The 18,962-nt window shown below is 43.4% G+C and overlaps 1 protein-coding gene across 5 annotated transcripts in view; it reads left to right on the top strand.

Moving 5' to 3' along the window:
- Positions 1 to 18,455, top strand: part of znf385c (zinc finger protein 385C) — a 153,361-nt gene extending 134,906 nt beyond the window's left edge. For 4 of the 5 annotated variants that reach the window (XM_057860702.1, XM_057860704.1, XM_057860703.1 and 1 more), the window contains exons 6-10: positions 7,965 to 8,294; positions 8,370 to 8,557; positions 10,178 to 10,273; positions 10,360 to 10,449; positions 11,837 to 18,455. In XM_057860702.1, coding sequence (XP_057716685.1) covers positions 7,965 to 8,294; positions 8,370 to 8,557; positions 10,178 to 10,273; positions 10,360 to 10,449; positions 11,837 to 12,073 — 941 coding nt within the window. In that variant the 3' untranslated portion in view covers positions 12,074 to 18,455. The remainder of the gene's footprint in view (positions 1 to 7,964; positions 8,295 to 8,369; positions 8,558 to 10,177; positions 10,274 to 10,359; positions 10,450 to 11,836) is intronic. The other variant, XM_057860705.1, reaches the window with a different exon arrangement.
- Positions 18,456 to 18,962: the final 507 nt, after the last annotated feature.

The following is an 18,962-nucleotide window of genomic DNA, read 5'->3' as shown; positions in this document are numbered from 1 at the left end:
CAATCTCAACTGCTCGGTTCCCGCATATTACTGCTTTTCCATGATCAAGCGGGAATGTTACGGAAGAAATGTTGTGAAGGTAAAAGCTATGAGTCTCCTTGAGGAAGGACAAAGTGGACAAGATAACACTAATGTTTGAGGCGCACTGGGAAAAACGAATGCTGGCTGAATTAAAAGCGGAGATGATGAAGAAGCGAAGCACCGGAGAGGAAGACGATCAGCTCGTCGTTATGCTCTTATGACGACGATAACCGCGACGTGAGTTTGAAATGCGGCCGCGGCCGGCGCCGTCTAACCACGCTGTCGTGAACGCCGGGAGCTGATAACACGGCAGCTCCTCTAAACGACTCCAATTCACGGCCGCCTCGTCATCCGCGTGACGTTAGCTGCTAACTGACAACAAACCGAGCGTTTCTGCGTTGCCGCAACACATCCACTTGGATGACTTTATTTCTCTTTGCGATTCAATCTCAAATATTGGCATCCCGCAATGTTTGTTTTATAATATTCGTATCGTCCACTTTTTGGCGCGCCGCACAGAAGGCCGGATTTCTGACGTCCGGACGTTCCGGCATCGGTCGTTCGTTCGCCGCCAGCCAATCTCCGTCAAAATGGATTACCGTATTTTTCGGACTACAAGTCGCACCTGAGTATAAGTCGCACCAGCCCTAAAATGCCCAACGAAGAGAAAAAAAAAACATATATATATAAGTCGCACCAGAGTATAAGCGGCATTTTTGGGGGATAAAATCCAACACATAGAACAGATGTCATCTTGAAAGGCAATTTAATAGAAAAATACAATAGAGAACAACATGTTGACTAAATGTACAGTGTACAGTGCATGAACAACAAAATGCGAATATACTGTCCTCACCAGGACGCTACAGCTCGGTCCTGGCTATACAGCGAATTCCCAAATGACGATGCTGGACGTCCGTATAATTTGCTGAATCAATTTGGTCCTCGATACCAAACAGGTTCGCATCAACGTAAATAAATGATAATTAGGTTATTTTACAGCAATGACATAAACGGTTTGCATGCGTTCGCTAGCATTAGCACATCGTTCAAACACCCACACAACTGGCTCTAAGTGTCCGATCGCAGGTGGAAAACACACAACAACTACTGAAAAGATGATACACACAGGCGTTGCCTCTGTACAGATATTTTAAAAGCATAAACAATGAGCGTAGGTTTGCAGCCGTGTTTCTCTCTCGCTAACTTACCCACTCACTCAGAGCTACTACGTAGCTGTCCGTCTTCTTCGGGTGTTTGAGCACTCTTCACGTAAACAGGTGCGAGTGCACCCCCACATGGGCGTGAAAGCGCCACAAACTAAAGCATGCATTTCAGTATAAACAAAAAAGTCAATAATACATTTGAACACACGTTGCCAAAGGCAGAACGCGAACGGGGCCATAGCTATTAAGAGTTATTCAGATAACTATAGCATAAAGAACATGCTAACAAGTTTACCAAACCATCAATGTCACTCCAAAACACCAAAATAACATGTGAAATGATATCACAATGTGTTAATAATTTCACACATAAGTCGCTCCTGAGTATAAGTCGCACCCCCAGCCAAAATATGAAAAAAAAAAACGCGACTTACAGTCCGAAAAATATGGTAGATGTCTATTGCCGTCAATGGCAACCCAGGAGTTGAGTTGAGTTACAAACAAATGGCTCGCATAGATGACAGTACACGCTAGCTAGGCATCATTCATATATGCAGAATTACACTGGAAAAACGTGGAATTGATTTGATTTCAAGCCACGCAAATCTCGTCTCGAATTGGCTTTTCCGAACAACTCGCAGTCTTTACCCATAGTCTCTGGATGCAGTTTGAATAAAGCAGTCAATGTATTGACAGAGTGACATGCGCTCTTTGTGATTCAAGTCTTCATGTCACCATTTAAGAGGGGACATCAAAGACGACAAAGTGTTGACAGGCGAGTGAGCGACGGTGGTTGAGGGCAGGGACCGAGGCGTTCCCCCTGGAGATGGCGCAGGGCTGATGACAAGCATCAATCACAGTCGTTTTTGATTGACTTGTGGCCGGAAGTCCACGTTAATGATGATCTCCTGAGCTCATCCCCTCCTCGGACGATGGGATTACTACCTCTGCTGTCCGCGCTGACGTCGACCATATCGATAGTCTTTTCGCTTTAAACCAGTGCGGCGTTTAATTGAACCGCTCTAGTGCGGATTCATTTTTGTGTCGCTTTAGAGAAAAAAGGGAAAGCTCGGCAGCGCAACGTTGATCCGTAAACGAGCGCGCCCCTCCGAGGCGCCGCTTGCCAATTGGCTGCGCTCTCTCCGCGCTGACAGTTCGCCAATCTGGCCGGTGCCTCCGCGACCCGTCGCAGAGCTTTCGGACTCACTGGGGCTCATAGAAGATTCTGTTGACTTCCCGCCAATTTTTGGCCCGCGGCCGAGCGTCTCCGTCACCGTCGATTGATAGGGAGCTTTCTTAAATAGTCAGTCTGAATGTCAATCAAGTCATTTCCACAACGGGGAACCAAATAGTCCTCGGCATCCCTAATGAGGGAAAGACTGCCAAACCACAGAGGCAATGTTAAAGTAACTTGTCATTATGATGCCACCAATACTAATTGTCAAAGCCCTAGGAAGAGCTGCTCATCAGCCTTTCGGGACAGTGCTAGCTAATCAAGGTACAGCGGGATCCCTCCCCCTTGAGAAGTCCCTCTATGGTTCAATACTGCTACTTGTACTGCGACTACTCTGAAATGTAGTCAAAAGACTTCATCGGTTGCGGATTTTGTAGGTTTGCATCCTGCTTTCAGTATATTTGTCTGAGGATTTGTCCAACTTACGACTGTCTTTTCTTTATCCAACAGCTGAAGTTTCTCTGTGGAGCGAATCACTTTAAAGTGCCTATGACATCAAACGCGGTATTTTATGCTCCTGAATGAAATGGACCGCTTGGATGTGTGTGGAAGCGATCCATTTACATTTTTTGAATCCCTTGCCATGAAAATGAATGGCTTCCTGGATTGAGGAAGAAATTCGAATGTGACGTCACCCGGGTCAGCATCTCACAATACAGCATTGCTTCATACCATGCAGATGGACCGCGGACTCAGCTGATTTTGCGGATTAATTTGTTTATTTTTCGTATCATGCCATTCAAATGTAATGCAGGGTTTTGTTGCTGCACCAGGGAGAGGCATGTGAGCCTTTTTTGGGTTTCAAAAACCCCCACCCCGAGAAAACATGTCCGACAACTGTGGGACCATTGGACCTACGAGGAAGTCATGGTGTTTTGTATTACCGTATTGGCCCGAATATAAGACGGTGTTTCTTGCATTGAAATAAGACTGAAAAAGTGGGGTCGTCTTATATTCGCGGTCTAGACATGATTCCCATTCACGACACTAGATGGCGCCAGATATCATTATTGTTCTGTCATGACAGATCTCAGCTACTCTCAAGTTTAACCAGTTTGCATTATTTTATTCCAATGTTTTTGCTTATTCAGAATTGTTTCAAGACTACAGTTACAGTTAGACTTCACTTTGATGGTTAATGCACTTATTGCAATTTTGTTGTTTTATCACAATAGATTGGTTTATTTACATTTCAAAAACCAGAAGCCATTCATTTACGAATGTGATTTCACTTTAGTTTACATATTTAAATGTTCAGATATTAAGATTTGAATGAGGCAAAATAATAGCTTTTTCTCCCAAATATATTGTTATAATCATTTTTTTTCCCAGATGTACTGTAATTATTTTCTGTATAAAAATTAATTTGGTGTTCAAAAAGTCTTTTTTTAAATTAATTTGGTGTTCAAAAAGTCTTTTTTTAAACTAGAGTCTTGAAAAAGAGGGGGTGGTCTTAAGACGGAATGTCAAATATTGGGATCATGGCACACGTTTTAATAAGGAGGTGGCTTGCATTTTGTGGCTGACAATGCTCCTTGTCCACCGAGAAAGCTACTCGACCGACGACCGGCAGCTTGTCGCACCCCCCCCCACCTCGGTCCTCTTCGCCTGCCCGCCGGGAGAGCGCTATCTATACTCAGCTTATGCTCATGCGGTTCTCCATATTGTCCAGACTTCCCGCCCCCTCTGCCCTCTTTGTGTGCCCGGCAATCGACAACTATCCTCGGGTTGGGCTCGGGCAGCTACACTCTCCTCTGATGTTGGCCGGTTTGTCCGGGGGTCACTCTCCAGCTGCTTCCCCGGCAAACAAACTCTCCTGCCCGCAGCAGGCTGTCACCTGTTCACCTATCGTGAAGAAATTCGACAACCCCGCAGCCGTGTGATATGTTCCGGGCTAGTTTTGTGTGATTTTTCCCTTCGAAAGGCGGGAATAAGACTTGGAAACGCGGCTTGGTTCGAGTTAGCATGTCGGCTAGCTGTCACGCCTCCTGGTTTGTTTACGCTCTCCGAAGCCGGGGCAGGGAAATGACAAATGCCGGACTAGTTCCGGTGGCATAAAATATCGTTCGGGAGGTGCAAGAAGCGGACAGTTCTGACCATTCGGGAGTCATTTTGCCATGTCGTACTGAATAAATGCATTTGGAATATTTCATATTCCATTTAGCACAAGACTGTTTATTTGTCATGACCAGCCATTTATTTAGCAATTGGGGGAAAATACTTAGATAAAAGGAATATCATGTAAAAATATTGGAGTAGACAGATTGAAACAATGAAATTTTGCTGCTCTCTTCGTCGCGTTTTCCTCGTACTGAATAATTCCCCATCAATGGGCTGAATTCTACATCAGATGAAATCGTGACCCTGCCGACTTCATCCTGCAGCTGGGGACGCTAGAGCACTATAATGACAGGCAGGGTTAATTTCTCGTCATCTGCACTTTGCCAAATTGTTGCATATAGTCAAATCGTCTGAAAATATGATTCTAATTTACATTAAAATGCTATTCAAGGTTTTTTTCTGCTGTCGCAGGCACTTTAAGGGGCTGTTGACATGGTGACGCTGCAACACCAAGACGATATGATCATGTTGCGGAAAACGGAAGGCGAAGACGCAAACGTTTGATTCCGGCCTCCAAAGTGGAACGATTCGATTGCGGATATTGCACACGGAACGCTCTCGCTCCGATGACGTCAGCACTCGCACGCGTCACTTTGGGCATGCGCAGTCGATGCTACTAAACATTCAAAAAAGCAAACAATGGTGGAAGGTCAGCTTTAATTTCCTGTTTTTATATTTTTTATTTAAAATATTTCATATTTGCGCTTTTGTGCATTCTAAAGCAAAAGAAAAAAAAACATGTGGACGCTTGCTTGGAGTGGGCGGGTATGTCGTCAAAGAAGTTCATCATTGGCTGTTGCCTTGTGAAACTGCACTGCCCCCCAGGGCCCGGCATTAAAACTACACCATTTTCACACGGAATTACAACATCGTTTGAATGGAGACGGAACCATGTAAATGCAAATTAAAGATCACTTTAAGTCACTTGCCTAATCCACGGATGGCTATCACTCTCTCCCGCTCACGAGGCGATCCCATGGAGAAGCTTGAATCCTCCATCCTGGCGGGGGTTATGCTGCCTTCTCTATAGGTTCAGTTCATGTGGCGAGAAGACCGCTTATCACCAATGATGAATTTTCTCTGGGTTAGAGAAGGGAAAATCAATGGGGGGGAAATGAAACGGCGCTATCGGTCGTCTGGGCGAAGTGTGCCCGTCACCCCGAAGGATGAAGGAGAGAACTCCAGTGTCATATAAGCCAGGTGTGCAGTCGATATGTTTGTTTATATCTTCGCTCAGTGTTGAGCACCTGGTTGTTGCCATTTAAGCCCCCTGGAGCCAGTCTAACTCATTGCCATTGACAGCGATAGACATTATTCTTCCAGTAAATAAACATCACTTTAGAATGTTATGGCCGTAACCTGTTCCGAAAGAGCTGGGACAGTTCATCTGATGAGATGGGCTCGATTTGTCATGACAACAAACGCGACAAAATTTCTTGCCAGCTGACCGAGATGGACCGAGCCTAGGGTTGCCAACAGGGCGGTACGAGCCGGAATTCCAGGATGTCTTGCGAAATCCGGGACTGTCGGCAACCCTAGCCGATCCGCCTGGCAGTTCGCTATGAGGAGCGCTTCGCTCCGAAAGTGAAAGCTTAAAGGCCGAGTTATGCTTCCGCGTCAGACCTGCGCTGTCCAGGAAGACCCGATTTACGACCCTCCGCTGTACACTTCCAGAATTTTGTGACTTCGCGTCACGTCGACGCTTATCATGTGGCCCAAATGGACTGTGATTGGTCCGCTCAGACTGTTGTTTCTGGTTCAGCGTGAACTCAACGCCATTGTCAAACATGATTTTGCTACGCGCCAAGCCGACGAGAGCAATGAAGCAACGAACCGCAAGTACCACAACTTCTACAATGTCTCGTGAAGACATTATAAAGATTGCCAAATGGCAAGCAATTCGTGGGAGGAGGTTGCGGGGCTGGCGATCAGCCAGCGATTGAATAAAAAAATGGAAGAACCACCGAGACGAGTATGTGTGTGTTCAGAATCGAGTGGCCACACGAAGCGGTCGGCCAAAAACTGCCAGCGTTTTATCACTTTATGTCATATTTTTGGTTGGTGCACTTCATCATTTATAGTGTACATATGTTTGCTGTGGGTCTGTGACTTATTTACCGTATTGGCCCGAATATAAGACGGCCCTAATTATAAGACCACCCCCTCTTTTTCAAGACTCAAGTTTGAAAAAAGAACACCAAATTAATTTTTATACAGAAAATAATTACAGTACATCCGAAACAAATGATTATAACAATATAGTTGAGAGAAAAAGCATGTTATTTTGCCTCATTCAAATCTTAATATCTGAACATTTAAATATGTAAACTAAAGTGCAATCACATTCCGCTTCTGGTTTTTGAAATGTAAATAAACCAATCTATTGTGATAAAACAACAAAATTGCAATAACTGCATTAACCATCAAAGTGAGGGCTAACTGTAACTGTAGTCTTTAAACAAATCTGAATAAGGAAAAACATTGCTATAAAATAATGCAAACTGGTTAAACTTGAGAGTAGCTGAGATCTGTCATGACAGAACATTACTCAAGTTCAGCATTCGCTTCAATGATATCTGGCGCCATCTAGCGTCGTGAATGGTTATGTCTAGACCCCGAATATAAGACGACTCCCACTTTTTCGGTTTTATTTCAATGCAAAAAACACCGTCTTATATTCGGGCCAATACAGTACGTGTCACACTTCAAGTATATGAAGAATAAAGCACAGGTTGGTGTCAAAAGAGTTGTTTAGATGTTTAATTTTCACCAACTGACAGGTCACTCTCGATACATCATCACTGATTAACAGTGCCTCAGTGGTTTCATGATAACGTTAACATCAAGGCTTCCAATGCAGTTTGGGAAGTTCCGTAGCCGCCGGAAATCTGCTATGGCTTCCCACTGGCTGGTTGAAGGACACGGCAAACAAATCGGGCCGGAGGGCTTTGCAGACCTCGGACAAAACGTCGGACGCGGTGCTCGACGCCAGTTTGAAGCTAGCAGCCACAGCTTGCCGGTTTCCACCCGAGGCTAGAACTCTCTGTGCGGCATCAAAAGTCATTCAGACCGCCTCGAAATCGTCTTCTGCGTCGCCTGCGCCTCAACATTTGTATGATCAACATTTATTCAATGTTGATGAGCTGAAGAACCACATTCAAGCATTCCATCTCGCGTTGTTTATTTTTTCTCCGTTCAACTAGAGGAAGTGGACAAGCGTGCCCCAAAACAGTACAAACACAGCGCCACGTCCCTCTAGTAGCTTGGCCGTGAATTACAGAGCAACGCGTTCCCTCACCGCAGAACTATCGAATGCTCATTGACGCCGTAGTCACTTCGCCGTCACTGCAACGCCGGAGCATTACTCGGGCTTAAGTGGCGCGGGCAACGCTAATGTTCCGCTTCCGCACATGTTCCCGCAGGTCTACGGTCGGACCCGGAAGCGTCTTTCCCGGACGTCGAAATTGAGGAGGAGAGTCCCGGTAGCTCGGCCGCTCTGACGCCGGTCCCGGGAGAGGCGATCGTAGAGCCGGCGGCGGCCTCGCCTACGTCGTCGCAGTTCGCCGACCCGATTTCCAACGCCGATGCAACGGACGCCCCCGAAAGCGCGGAGGCTGGCGGGGCCGACGCGTGCGACGCCGACGGCGAGGCGCGGACCGACGAAGAAGGCAAAAAGAGCAAAGCGCACCTCCACTGTCCTGTGTGCAAAGTGACGGTGAACTCCGCCTCCCAGCTGGAAGCCCACAACAGCGGTACGGACGGGAAACGATCTGATGCTTCCTTTCGCTCCGTCGGTCCGATCGCGCGTGTCGCTTTGTTCGCGTCAGGTACCAAGCACAAGCTGATGCTGGAGGGTCAAAGCGTGCTGCCCCGTCGCCGCGGCAAGATGGCGGCCATTCGCGCCGGCTGTAAGAGCAAGCGCTTGGCAAGCAAAAGCAGCCTGGGCGTATCCGCCAAGAGTTTCCAATGCGAAGTGTGTGAGATCTCGCTCAACTCAGAGACGCAACTCAGCCAGGTGAGACGCAAATGACGTTTGGAAAAGTTGCTCAAAAATAGATTGAGTTGCCGTACCACTGCGGAATCCCAACCAGTGTTGTTTTTGGCAGCCATTTTAATTTTCTTCTTAGTCTTTTGGACGAAAATACTTATTAGTCCTAGCCATAATTGAGTCATTTCAAAATGTGTTCTTCGTCTAGTTTTAGTCAACGAAAACTCGACAATTCTCAAAATGTTTTCCTCAAAACTTCAAAAGTTTTAGTCCATGAATATGTACTGTATAACTCAATCAACGTTTTCCAACAATTTCGAATGAACATGACAGACGACCACATAAGTGTAGAGTCTACAAGGACATAACCATTTTCATGATGATAATAGACTCTCAGCAGGAGAACAGCACAATATATTGTATGTAAAATGCTTTGCCATGAAAATTGTAAATACATTCATAACATTTAAGCTAGCGGACTGCAATTATATCATGAATTAATTTCATATATTTGATCTGTCAGACCTTTCAAACTGAACAACGTCACATTTAGTAAGGACAGAACAAGTCATGTTAATAAAGTCAAGTGAATAATAAGATACTGTGAGGTACAGTTAGGTACTGTTAAAGTAAAAAGATTGGACTCAAAATGGCGGACAAGACGGCGTCGTAAAGTCGAAATTGCATGGGTTGAGTACGTCGTAACCTGTGGACGTCTTTCAGGTCCTCTGCGTGTTTGTTTTCAATTCAGGTGAGACGGCTAGACTGGATTGCAAAATAAAAGACTGGAAGCAAGAGATCATTTCTGCGCAGTTTTAATTTCAGAAATTTCTGGGTGCATTCAATGACAGAACAAAGCTGTGTAGAGAAATGCACACTGAACAGAGAGCTCGGCATTGCTTATATGCTGTACTTAAAAGGAGGTGTGTCTGTTTGGTGATTAACTCATCTTACAAAATAGATCATGAGCCTTGCTGGTTGACAGTTATAAGTCCATGATTATTGTTAGCAGTTAAAGTCCATGATTTTCTGAGGTAAAACTAACTGTCAGCGGTTTTCTGTGAAAAACAAATCCATTTATGGACATAATTGCATTAGGCGAGACACATACTGACTTCAGTACCAACTAAATTATCCATTTTTTGTGATTTTCTTTTCTGATTTTTTCCCCGTGTTTTTGCTGGATTTTGGAGGGTTTTGTGTTTTTTGCAGTTTGTCGATATTTCTGGTTTTGTGTTTTTATCTTTATTTTATGCTGTTATCGTTGCATTTTGATTAGTTTGAGGGTTTGTTTTTTGTGGTTTGGCCTTTTTTCACAATTTGGCAATATTTTTGGGGGTTTTTTTGCCTTTTGGTGCAGCTTTTAGCCTTTTTCCATGTATTTCTTTTAGATTTTTTGGCGGTTTTCGGGTTTTGCCCTTTGTTCACTATGCATGGACTGTCTCCTCCAGTGGTCATGTAGTGTAGATGCTTCTAACAATTTATTTTTTTTAGTCACTGTGGTTAAGTTGTAGACATTTTCTCACATTTCCACAATGATGCCGTCTCTGGAGAGGACGGAGAGTCGGTTGGCTAGAAAGGTGTTCGATTTGTATAATCTTCATTGTTCATACGGAAGATCAAGCAGATGTTTGTTTTTACTTTCAGCACATGAACAGCAGACGGCACAAGGATCGAATGGCCGGAAAACCTCCTAAGCCTAAATTTAGCCCGCATAGCAAGAGCCAGCAGCCCAGCTTAGCGGTGAGCAACGCAGACTTGCGTACGGTCGTGTGCACTATCACAAAAGAAAAGTTTTGGCACCGAGCTCCCTTAATGTGCCCCCGCAGAATATGCGATGGAGCGGCTGCGCAGGCGCGGCCGTGTCGGCCATGAAGAAAGCTTTGGGCCAGTACAGCCTCACCTCACTCTCGTCGCAGGTCAGTAGGAATGTGCCCGATCCCGTCACGCCATCGGAAATCAGGCCTGGTCTTGTCATTTTACTCAGAGAATCGGTCGTAACTGATCGGCTTTTTTAAATCATTGATGGCGGTAGACGACCAATCCATTTTGACTGGGAGGGCTGTCGCTGCCACGTCCGGTCACTTTAGCGATATGTACTGAAATTTAATGTGACTTCACACATAATACCAACACACACACAAAGAAGATTTGAGATGAGGATCCGGTGGTCTAACGTTTGTCTGTTTACCTACGCCAAGTGCAAAGGTGAGAGATGTTGTTTGCCAAAAGGCCGTTGTCAGAAAAACCGACAACGAACATGACTTTTTTTCATTTGGAGATTTAAAAATGTCATGGAAAGCAGCCGTACAATGCTGTATGTTATCTTTGTGCCTTCAAAAACGGACTTGAAGAATCCATTCATGTTTACACTGAATGAGACTTGACATACAGTATGTGAGTGCATTGAGAGCTCGCTCGTAAGATGTTTGTGTACGTGTCTTAAAGCAATGCATCAACACTCAACCTGTTCTGGTCAGCACTAAGGAGGCACACAACAACAACAAAAACGATATGAAAACGTTATGCTGGGAAACAGTTTTCTTAAAGGTGCTATGAAATAGTAACCACAAGTGGCTAAAATGATAGCAGAACAAATTTTGGGCACGAGTCCATCAGAAAAAAAGCTTCATAATGAAATGACATCCTAATTGGTATTCAGTTCTTGGCTCCGCCCACGAACAAGCTCCAATTAGAAGATGATGTCACACCCAGAATGAGCTGCTAGCATGCTTTCCATAAGCGCGCTATCTATCCTCTTGTTGTCGTGTGAGCGTTCTGTCAACACGTATTAGCTAGAAAGTCGACATGATCACCAATTCTGGTTGTGATGTCACAACCAGAATTGCTGGACAAAAGTGGGCGTTTCCCCAATTCGTTGTTTTGGTGGAATAACTGAACTGGCAAAAAAAACTCACACAGCCAGATTTGGGTGTCACATTGAGTTTCTACGCAAAAAAAGACACGAGTGCCATCGTTTTCATGTTTTTTTTTTTTTTACATGCTCACCATTTCATAGCACCTTTAAGATCTGCTAAACATGTATATGGCATTTTCTACACATAAATTGAAACTGTAGCATTCATCTGTAATCTGAGTAATCAAGCCTTTGATTGTGGATCACCAACAGTTAATTGAAAATCAGAAAAGGGAAGGGTTTATTTTTCAAGAATTTTGATTCTGGAACAATTGCATCATTTTTATTTCGACTGTGTCCATAGTGCTGGTCGCGGTTGAGTCCGGGGGCGGCATGTTTGCCGAGTAAAACATGTCCTCTGTGTGTCGCTCTTGTGTCTTCTTCTCCAGACCAAACTGGCCTTGCAGAAGCAGCTGAGCAAGAGCTTGAGCGCAGGCTTCCTGCCCGGCCCCTTAACGCCGCCCACCCTGTGCACGGTGGCCACCAACCCGCTGGCGCTGCGCCACCCCCTGGGCGCCGCCTCCGCCGCCTTCATACAGACGCCCTTCTTGGGTCCGGCGCTTTTCCGGCCCGCGCCGGGGCCTCTGCGAGCCGCGCACGCGCCCATCATCTTCTCGCCCTACTAATGCCCCCCTGATGCCCCCCGCCCTTCCGTGTGACCAAACTATGCAGTCGGCCTGACCTAAGAAAAAAAGTGGCGAACCCCAGCTCCCTTCCTGTTCCCGTGGTGACCAACGAGGGGGACGGAGGCCGCATTTATAGCCATTACATGGGGTAGGGGGGCATTACGGCTGTTAAATGTGTCGTTTAGTAGACCAGTCTAGCTGTGCGTTTGAGATAAACTCCCTTTACTTCAGCGCTTTTCAAAGTGTGAGCCAGATTCAGATTCATGACTAGAAAGACAAAAATATCAGTGGAAAAATGTTACCTTCAGCAGAACTTTTTTGAAACATATACGCGGGGCAAAATACAAAGTGAGGCCGCTTATGTAGAATTTAAAGCAAAAACAAACGTGCTCATCTCATTTGAGCTACTGAAAAAATATGAGGCAATGTACAGTGTTTCTACAAAAGGCATCAATTGATTTTCTAATATGCAACATTTACACTTTAGCTGCCAAAGTATTGAATACGAAGAGAGAGAAAAACCTGAGCACTTAAAGCAACACTAGGTAACTTTTCAACCTTTATAAAATATTTTCATAATATTTGTGATAATAGGTCGACTAAAATTCAGTTGAATGACACCTCTTTTATATCTTGAGGGGATCTGTATCACTTTTAGGGCTGCAGCTATCGATTACTTTAGTAGCCGATTATCAACTAGTTAGTTCGTATAATTGAGTAATTGGAGTAATTGGAACATTTAAGCCATTGCAAAATCAGTTTTAGAAGAAAACAAAATGATTATGCAGAATTGCACTTTCATTTAAAAATAAATAAAAATACCTGAGCTTCACCTGAAACCGTAATTAAAATAAATAAATAAATGAGAATCTAGGTACAACCAAAGAAGAATTGGCCAACTGCCATAGAAATAGTCAGCTAGCTTAAATGCTATAAAATGTTATTTAAAAAAAAATTTTTTTTCAATGCAATGTTCTAAACAAGTCGTTCAAACACGTATCCCCCTAAAAAAAGGCTAAATATACCTATGAACCAAATTACAAATGCATAAAAAAACATTAGCTCAAACAAAAACTTAGCTTATGTTGGTCTTAACAGGAAGCAGGTGGATTTAGCCATGTTCAATGAGTTATGTCTTATTCACTGTTGCCACTAGAGGGCAGTGTATCCACCCAAATCAATCAAACTGAATGCAAACACTTTCAAAACAAACCATTACAACGCCACTCTAATTAAACGAATACTTGAAGCGGCAAAATTTGATTCGTATCTTTTTCTAATCGAATTACTGGAGTTAATCGATTAATCGTTGCAGCACAAATCACTTTCACCGACACTAACTTTGAGGAGGGTGGCATGAACCATGCCACAAAAAAACTTGAAATATGCTGACTACTTTACAGTATATGTCACTTTCCCCATTCATTATAAAGACGGAGGTCGATGCGAACGCTTTTGCGCAAATTCTGAGAAAATGGCAGAGAAACAAAAGAGACAACAACCTTCGTCTGTGGAGGGGGAAAAAAGAGGCTTACCAGGATATACAGAATAAACATTGGTTTGGCTTTCACTCGCTGGCGTAACAACTAACCGTCATATGCTATTGTTTAGCCACAACTGGATTCATTACCTAATTACTATTCATCCTTCACACAGCTGCTGGAAACGGAAATGTTGTTTAATCCATCTGCAGGTGACCGGGAGATTTGATTTTTGATTGATTGATGATTTTACGACACTGCGCGGGTGTGCGCCGGTCCTCATGGGAAACGCAGTCTTCCTTAAGGCGAAACACTACCACCGGCGTTGCTAAAATCGACCAAAAGTGAAGAGTTACCAAGTGTTGCATTCAGCAGTAGTAGAAAAAAATACGCAGAATGGTCAAGTTTCGGTAACTATTGACAGCAAAGGACGTCCAGGTAGTCCGTCTATTGCTGTCAATGGCAGCTAAAGAGTTAACATTGTCTTAAACTAACTTAAGACTTCAAAAGAAGGCAAAATAAAATCAAAATGTTTCTTGAACTAGACAAAAAAACTCACTTAGTCAAGATCTCTTTTTTAAAGATTATTATGACAGTTATTTCAATCCCGACAAAATGTATTCAAAAAAGACAAGATATGCATCATAGAGCCTCTAAAGAAGGCTTTATAATGACATAAGACAAGTGTCAGTCTGTGTAGACAAGTGCCAAAACTGTACGTACCATAAATAAAGCCAAAAAAACAAAAGCAGGGTGGCATACAGTATGAGAGACTCTCTCTCAACTTTTAGTTGAAAACCATAGCAGGGAGAAGCAGAAGGCCAGTTCAAGTGGACTGAGCCCACACTTTGAAAAGCACGGGTCCACATGGCTGTCCCCCGGTGTCCATTTGGCAAGACCCGTACCGCCGGAACACTTCACACGTTGACAAACGGACCGCCGACGAAGAGGAGGAGAAGGAGGAGGGCTTGATTGACAGCTGCTGCACGGCGTGTGGGAGGGAACAAAAGCACAGTGTAACTATGGCAACCCCCCCAAAAAGCACCTTAAAACTGCTTCGTGCAAGCAAGAAACAAATCAGGTGAGCACAAGGTTGATATTTCTAAGCAATAGCGACTAGTCTCCTTGCGCCGTGCACTTTTGTCCGTCACTCCTCCTCTCGTTGACATACCTGAATATGCATTTTTCTTCATTGTGCAATATGTATAGTCGTGTGTGTGCGTGTGTGCGTGTATGTTTGTGTCATCTGTCATGACAAAGCCAGTCCAATCCCCACCGCCGCCTCTCCATAACTAAAGCAGCCGGCCTCACGCTGTCTCGTGGAGGTCCGTGTAGAAACAAACCCCATAGAGGACGTATAGAGCTTTTATCAGAGTTGATATTGTTATGTGTACCATAGAGGATGACTAGATCATGTTATTGTTTAGTAATGACCTTCTTTTTTTTTCTAAGTAACTTTAGGCCATTTTTTTAAAGGGGGAAAGTGGGTGGGAAAAGATCCAAAAGTGTCCCAGGCCTTCTCAGGGGTGACCGGGTTGCGACAAATCCATCCATCCGCGTTCAGGGTAAAGAGAGCTTGTACCCGATGGATTTTTTTGGCAAATAAAAAAGCTTTTAGAACTTCTTAAATGCTCCTTGTGGATTTTTGTGTATGTTTGTATTTTGTGGACCACACAATAACTTTAGCATATTCGCACTTTTACAACTCTTAAACCAATAAACCGGATCGACAACATCCCTACTGCATAAATAAATTGATAAAGAAACTAATAGACTGCCCGTGATGGTAATAGATATGGCGGAAAACACTCAGGTGACTTGAAGTTCCGCTCTGAGATTTGGCCAACTTTCAAAACTGTCTGATATGCATGTGTGATACATCATTGGGAAGCTTAAAATCTCAATTTTCTGGGGGAAGAAAATTTGGAACAGGAGGGCATTAAAAAAAAAAAAAAAAAAAAAGTTTATTAAACAGCGAAATCCTATCTGGAGGCAAGAGCACACAAGAGCAGAATTAAAGACGCCATGATTATGACGAGACATTACCGCGTACTTACCTCTTTTCAATCCAAAAACTCCATGTAGCATGTATCACCGAGTGTCAAGACACAGCTGTGAATGGCCACAGCCAAAATTTTTCTTGGATTTTATGGGTGAAAAATGGTGATATAACAAGGGTCATGATGCAGAAATTGCAGACAACAAGGATGTCATTCATAGATTTACCCTTTTAAACTTTTTTTTCAATTTTTCTTTGTTTGGATTATTTATCATCCAACATATCAGGGGAAATGCGACAGTAACAAAAAAATACATTTAAGCGATAGTTATGAGGTACATATCCGTGACTTTTACAGACGCCAAATTTTTCATGTGACGTCATTTGTTTAAAAATGTAAAATATGCGCGTGAATAATTTTTTAAAGTCTTTTTAAAAAAAATGTTAAACTAAATATTAGACCTCAGTTAATGATTCTAAGCTAAAAATGACAGACATTTTTTGAATAATAAATACGATTACTTACCTTCTTTTTATGGCTAGGTTGAAACAAAAGCGGTTGCGCGACGTCTGTAAACGGGGGTTTTCAGGGTAAAACGGACAAATTAAAAATGGTTCAGGGGCTTAATGTGCCATGAATCTGCAATGGCAGCATATAGACATATTGTTCTATGAATGAATGCTTTATTTGGACATTAGAAAAAAATAATAAAAATAATAGACAAACAAAACAAACGAAAAACAAAATGAATTTTTTTCTTAAAAAAAAAAAAAAATCAGAACCAATGATATTCTCGAGATAACAGAAACAATAGTTAAGACAATAATAATAATGATAATAATAAACAAGATCAGAATTTATTCATTGTGTCCAAAAAGGAGTAGGATGAAGCATTTGCTTATTATTCTATTAAACACAACAGATTTTTTGGCTTAAAATACTGATGTTTATTTTAAAGAGGAGTGCAAGAGTAGAAACTGTTTTTTCAGTCTTGTCTGTGTTTTTTGCCATGTGGATTCCATGGCTTTGAATGAGTTAAATGGGGTGATGCCAGACACATCACAGCCCCCCCCCCCCCCCCCCCCACACACACACATACAAATTTTGTCCCAAAATATTGATTTCATCAAGCTGAGGTTTGCATTCAGGGATACAGACAGATGATGGGGTTCTTACATAACAGCTGAACCAATGTCCTCAAATATTCAACCTGATTATCAAGTATGGTGTGGCCTTCGAGGACTGTCTGAAATAATATTCAATGTTACGGTCGAGATCTGAAGGCAACGTAACGGATTGAAAAAAAAAGAAATATGAAACAATCGTTCTGTGAGGACCACAAAGATTTCAGACGCTCTATGAAGGCAGCACCTAATGCGGTTGCTATTATTTGGATTGTCACAGTCGGTATAAAGTGTGTTTGTGTGGGTGAATTCTCCAGCAAACACCAAGGAGGACATCTTGATGCCCTTACCAAGGGTCTACAGATCAATCACGTTATCTCGTTCCTTATCTTCAGCGCTTCTAATCATCAGGCTGCCTTTGCCTTTCACGTATACAACGTTCTCCATCTGTTGTGGCCCTGATACAACCTATTTTCTTATCCAACTGACTTTGGCCCAGAACAAAAAAAAAAAAATTAATAGGATTTTGCCTCTATTGAATGACTGTACAGTGGACTCCCTGCACAAAAAAACAGCACGTTGGCAAATACGGAGCAATTCTTCCAAGAATTTGCTTCAAGATGTTAAATGCCTCCTAGTTCAAGCCTAATGTCACACAAAACATCAAATCGAGGCAATTACACAGGTTTCAAACAACAAAATATAGTAAGCGTGCCCCTGTTACTGAAGGAATTCGGCCTCCCAGCCAAGCCTCCGGAACAGCGACAACCGAACCAGAAGGAATTCCGCTGGCGCAACTCCAGCAAGTCGGCCGGGAAGGCCAAACTCAGCGCGTTAACCCTTTGTACTGACCGCATTTTGAACGGTTTAAAGAAAGCTCACCGGGAACAAGTTGACAATTTATTCGTCAACAGTAATCAAAAAGCAAGGCAAAAACAGACGACGGAGAGGCAATACTGGATCTAGGGTCAGCAAAACAACAGATACATCGAAATGTCCCCGAGAAGTGACAGTTGTTCGCTAAATGTTCAGTCTTTTGAAAGCTGCGGTGGAGTGGGCCGGGCGGAAGGCGTGCTTGGGTGTTGTCTTGGGATAATCCTTCTGTGTCAGGTTTGGGCGGTGAAGTTCATGAGTCATCTCTCGTGGCTGGGTCGTAGTCGCCACGGCAACTGAGGCATGTCTTGACATCCAAGGCGCCGCGCTATCAACTTGTTGCCCCGGCAGGGCGAGGGCGCTCCGACCCCACCGAAGAGATGCTGACGTCCTTTCCTTCGCTTATCAGGCAAGGGCTGATAAGCCGATCAACTTTACTGTGTCAAATGGCATGGAGTAACGTCTCCGTAATGCTTTTCTACAATGAATGTGTTAGACTAATGTAAAGTTATACGGTGTCCGCGAGAAAGGTAACTATCCGCTTCACTTAATGCTAACATGTGAAAAATGCCATTGACCGACAATTGATTGGTCCTCATTGTTGCGATGTTGTAACTTAAGCAAATGATATCAGAAGACAAACGATAAGCAACACATTTAGGTAGACAGTATGACAATACTCATAAACATATATTCTTTATCCTCTGTGAAGAAATGATTATTGTTACAGCGGAATAATTCAAGTTGAATTTCACAGCATCACTAGGAGCAGCCATTTGAAAGTCAAATGACAAAAAGATTTTAGTCGCTTCAGTTTAAATGTGTAATGTCCTTCATTTGAAAATGACAGAAATGGGACATCTGAGAAGGAATCACCCTCTGGGGGGCACAGTGTGTAATAATATAAAGCCTCATAAAGGTTCCACTTGAGGTTTTCTCCTCATCTGGCATTATTAACCTTTGCAGGCAGCAAAACGAGAACGTTATTTTTCACTACATTAACATCTGTGACCTTGTGTAAATGCTCTCATTGTACCCGCAGGGCCTAAAATGGCTCCCGGATGCCATCATTCATGCTCGCTTTTGACAGACACGGGCGCAAGTTGTATGTACGCCTCAGTTAGCACGTGATCTAAAGTATAAACTCGTCATTTCATGAGACGGGGCCTTGAGAAGGATACAGTATTTGCCTTCTGAAACGGAACAATTTTTGGACTGAAAATTCCGAGTCATAAATGGCTTCTCTATAGCAGTGTTTTTCAACCGGTGTGTCGCGGCACACTAGTGTGCTGTGAGAGATCGTCAGAGAAATTCTTCACTATCGCTTTTTTTTTTTTTTTAACGTCGTCGGGTGGAGTTGCAGTTGGAAGGAAGGAGTAGGTAGAAGGTTGCAGTCATGTGCAGACGAGCG

This window comes from Corythoichthys intestinalis, chromosome 16 (genome assembly GCF_030265065.1).
Source record: "Corythoichthys intestinalis isolate RoL2023-P3 chromosome 16, ASM3026506v1, whole genome shotgun sequence".
Lineage (NCBI taxonomy): Eukaryota > Metazoa > Chordata > Actinopteri > Syngnathiformes > Syngnathidae > Corythoichthys > Corythoichthys intestinalis.
This window is presented reverse-complemented; position numbering and strand designations above follow the sequence as displayed.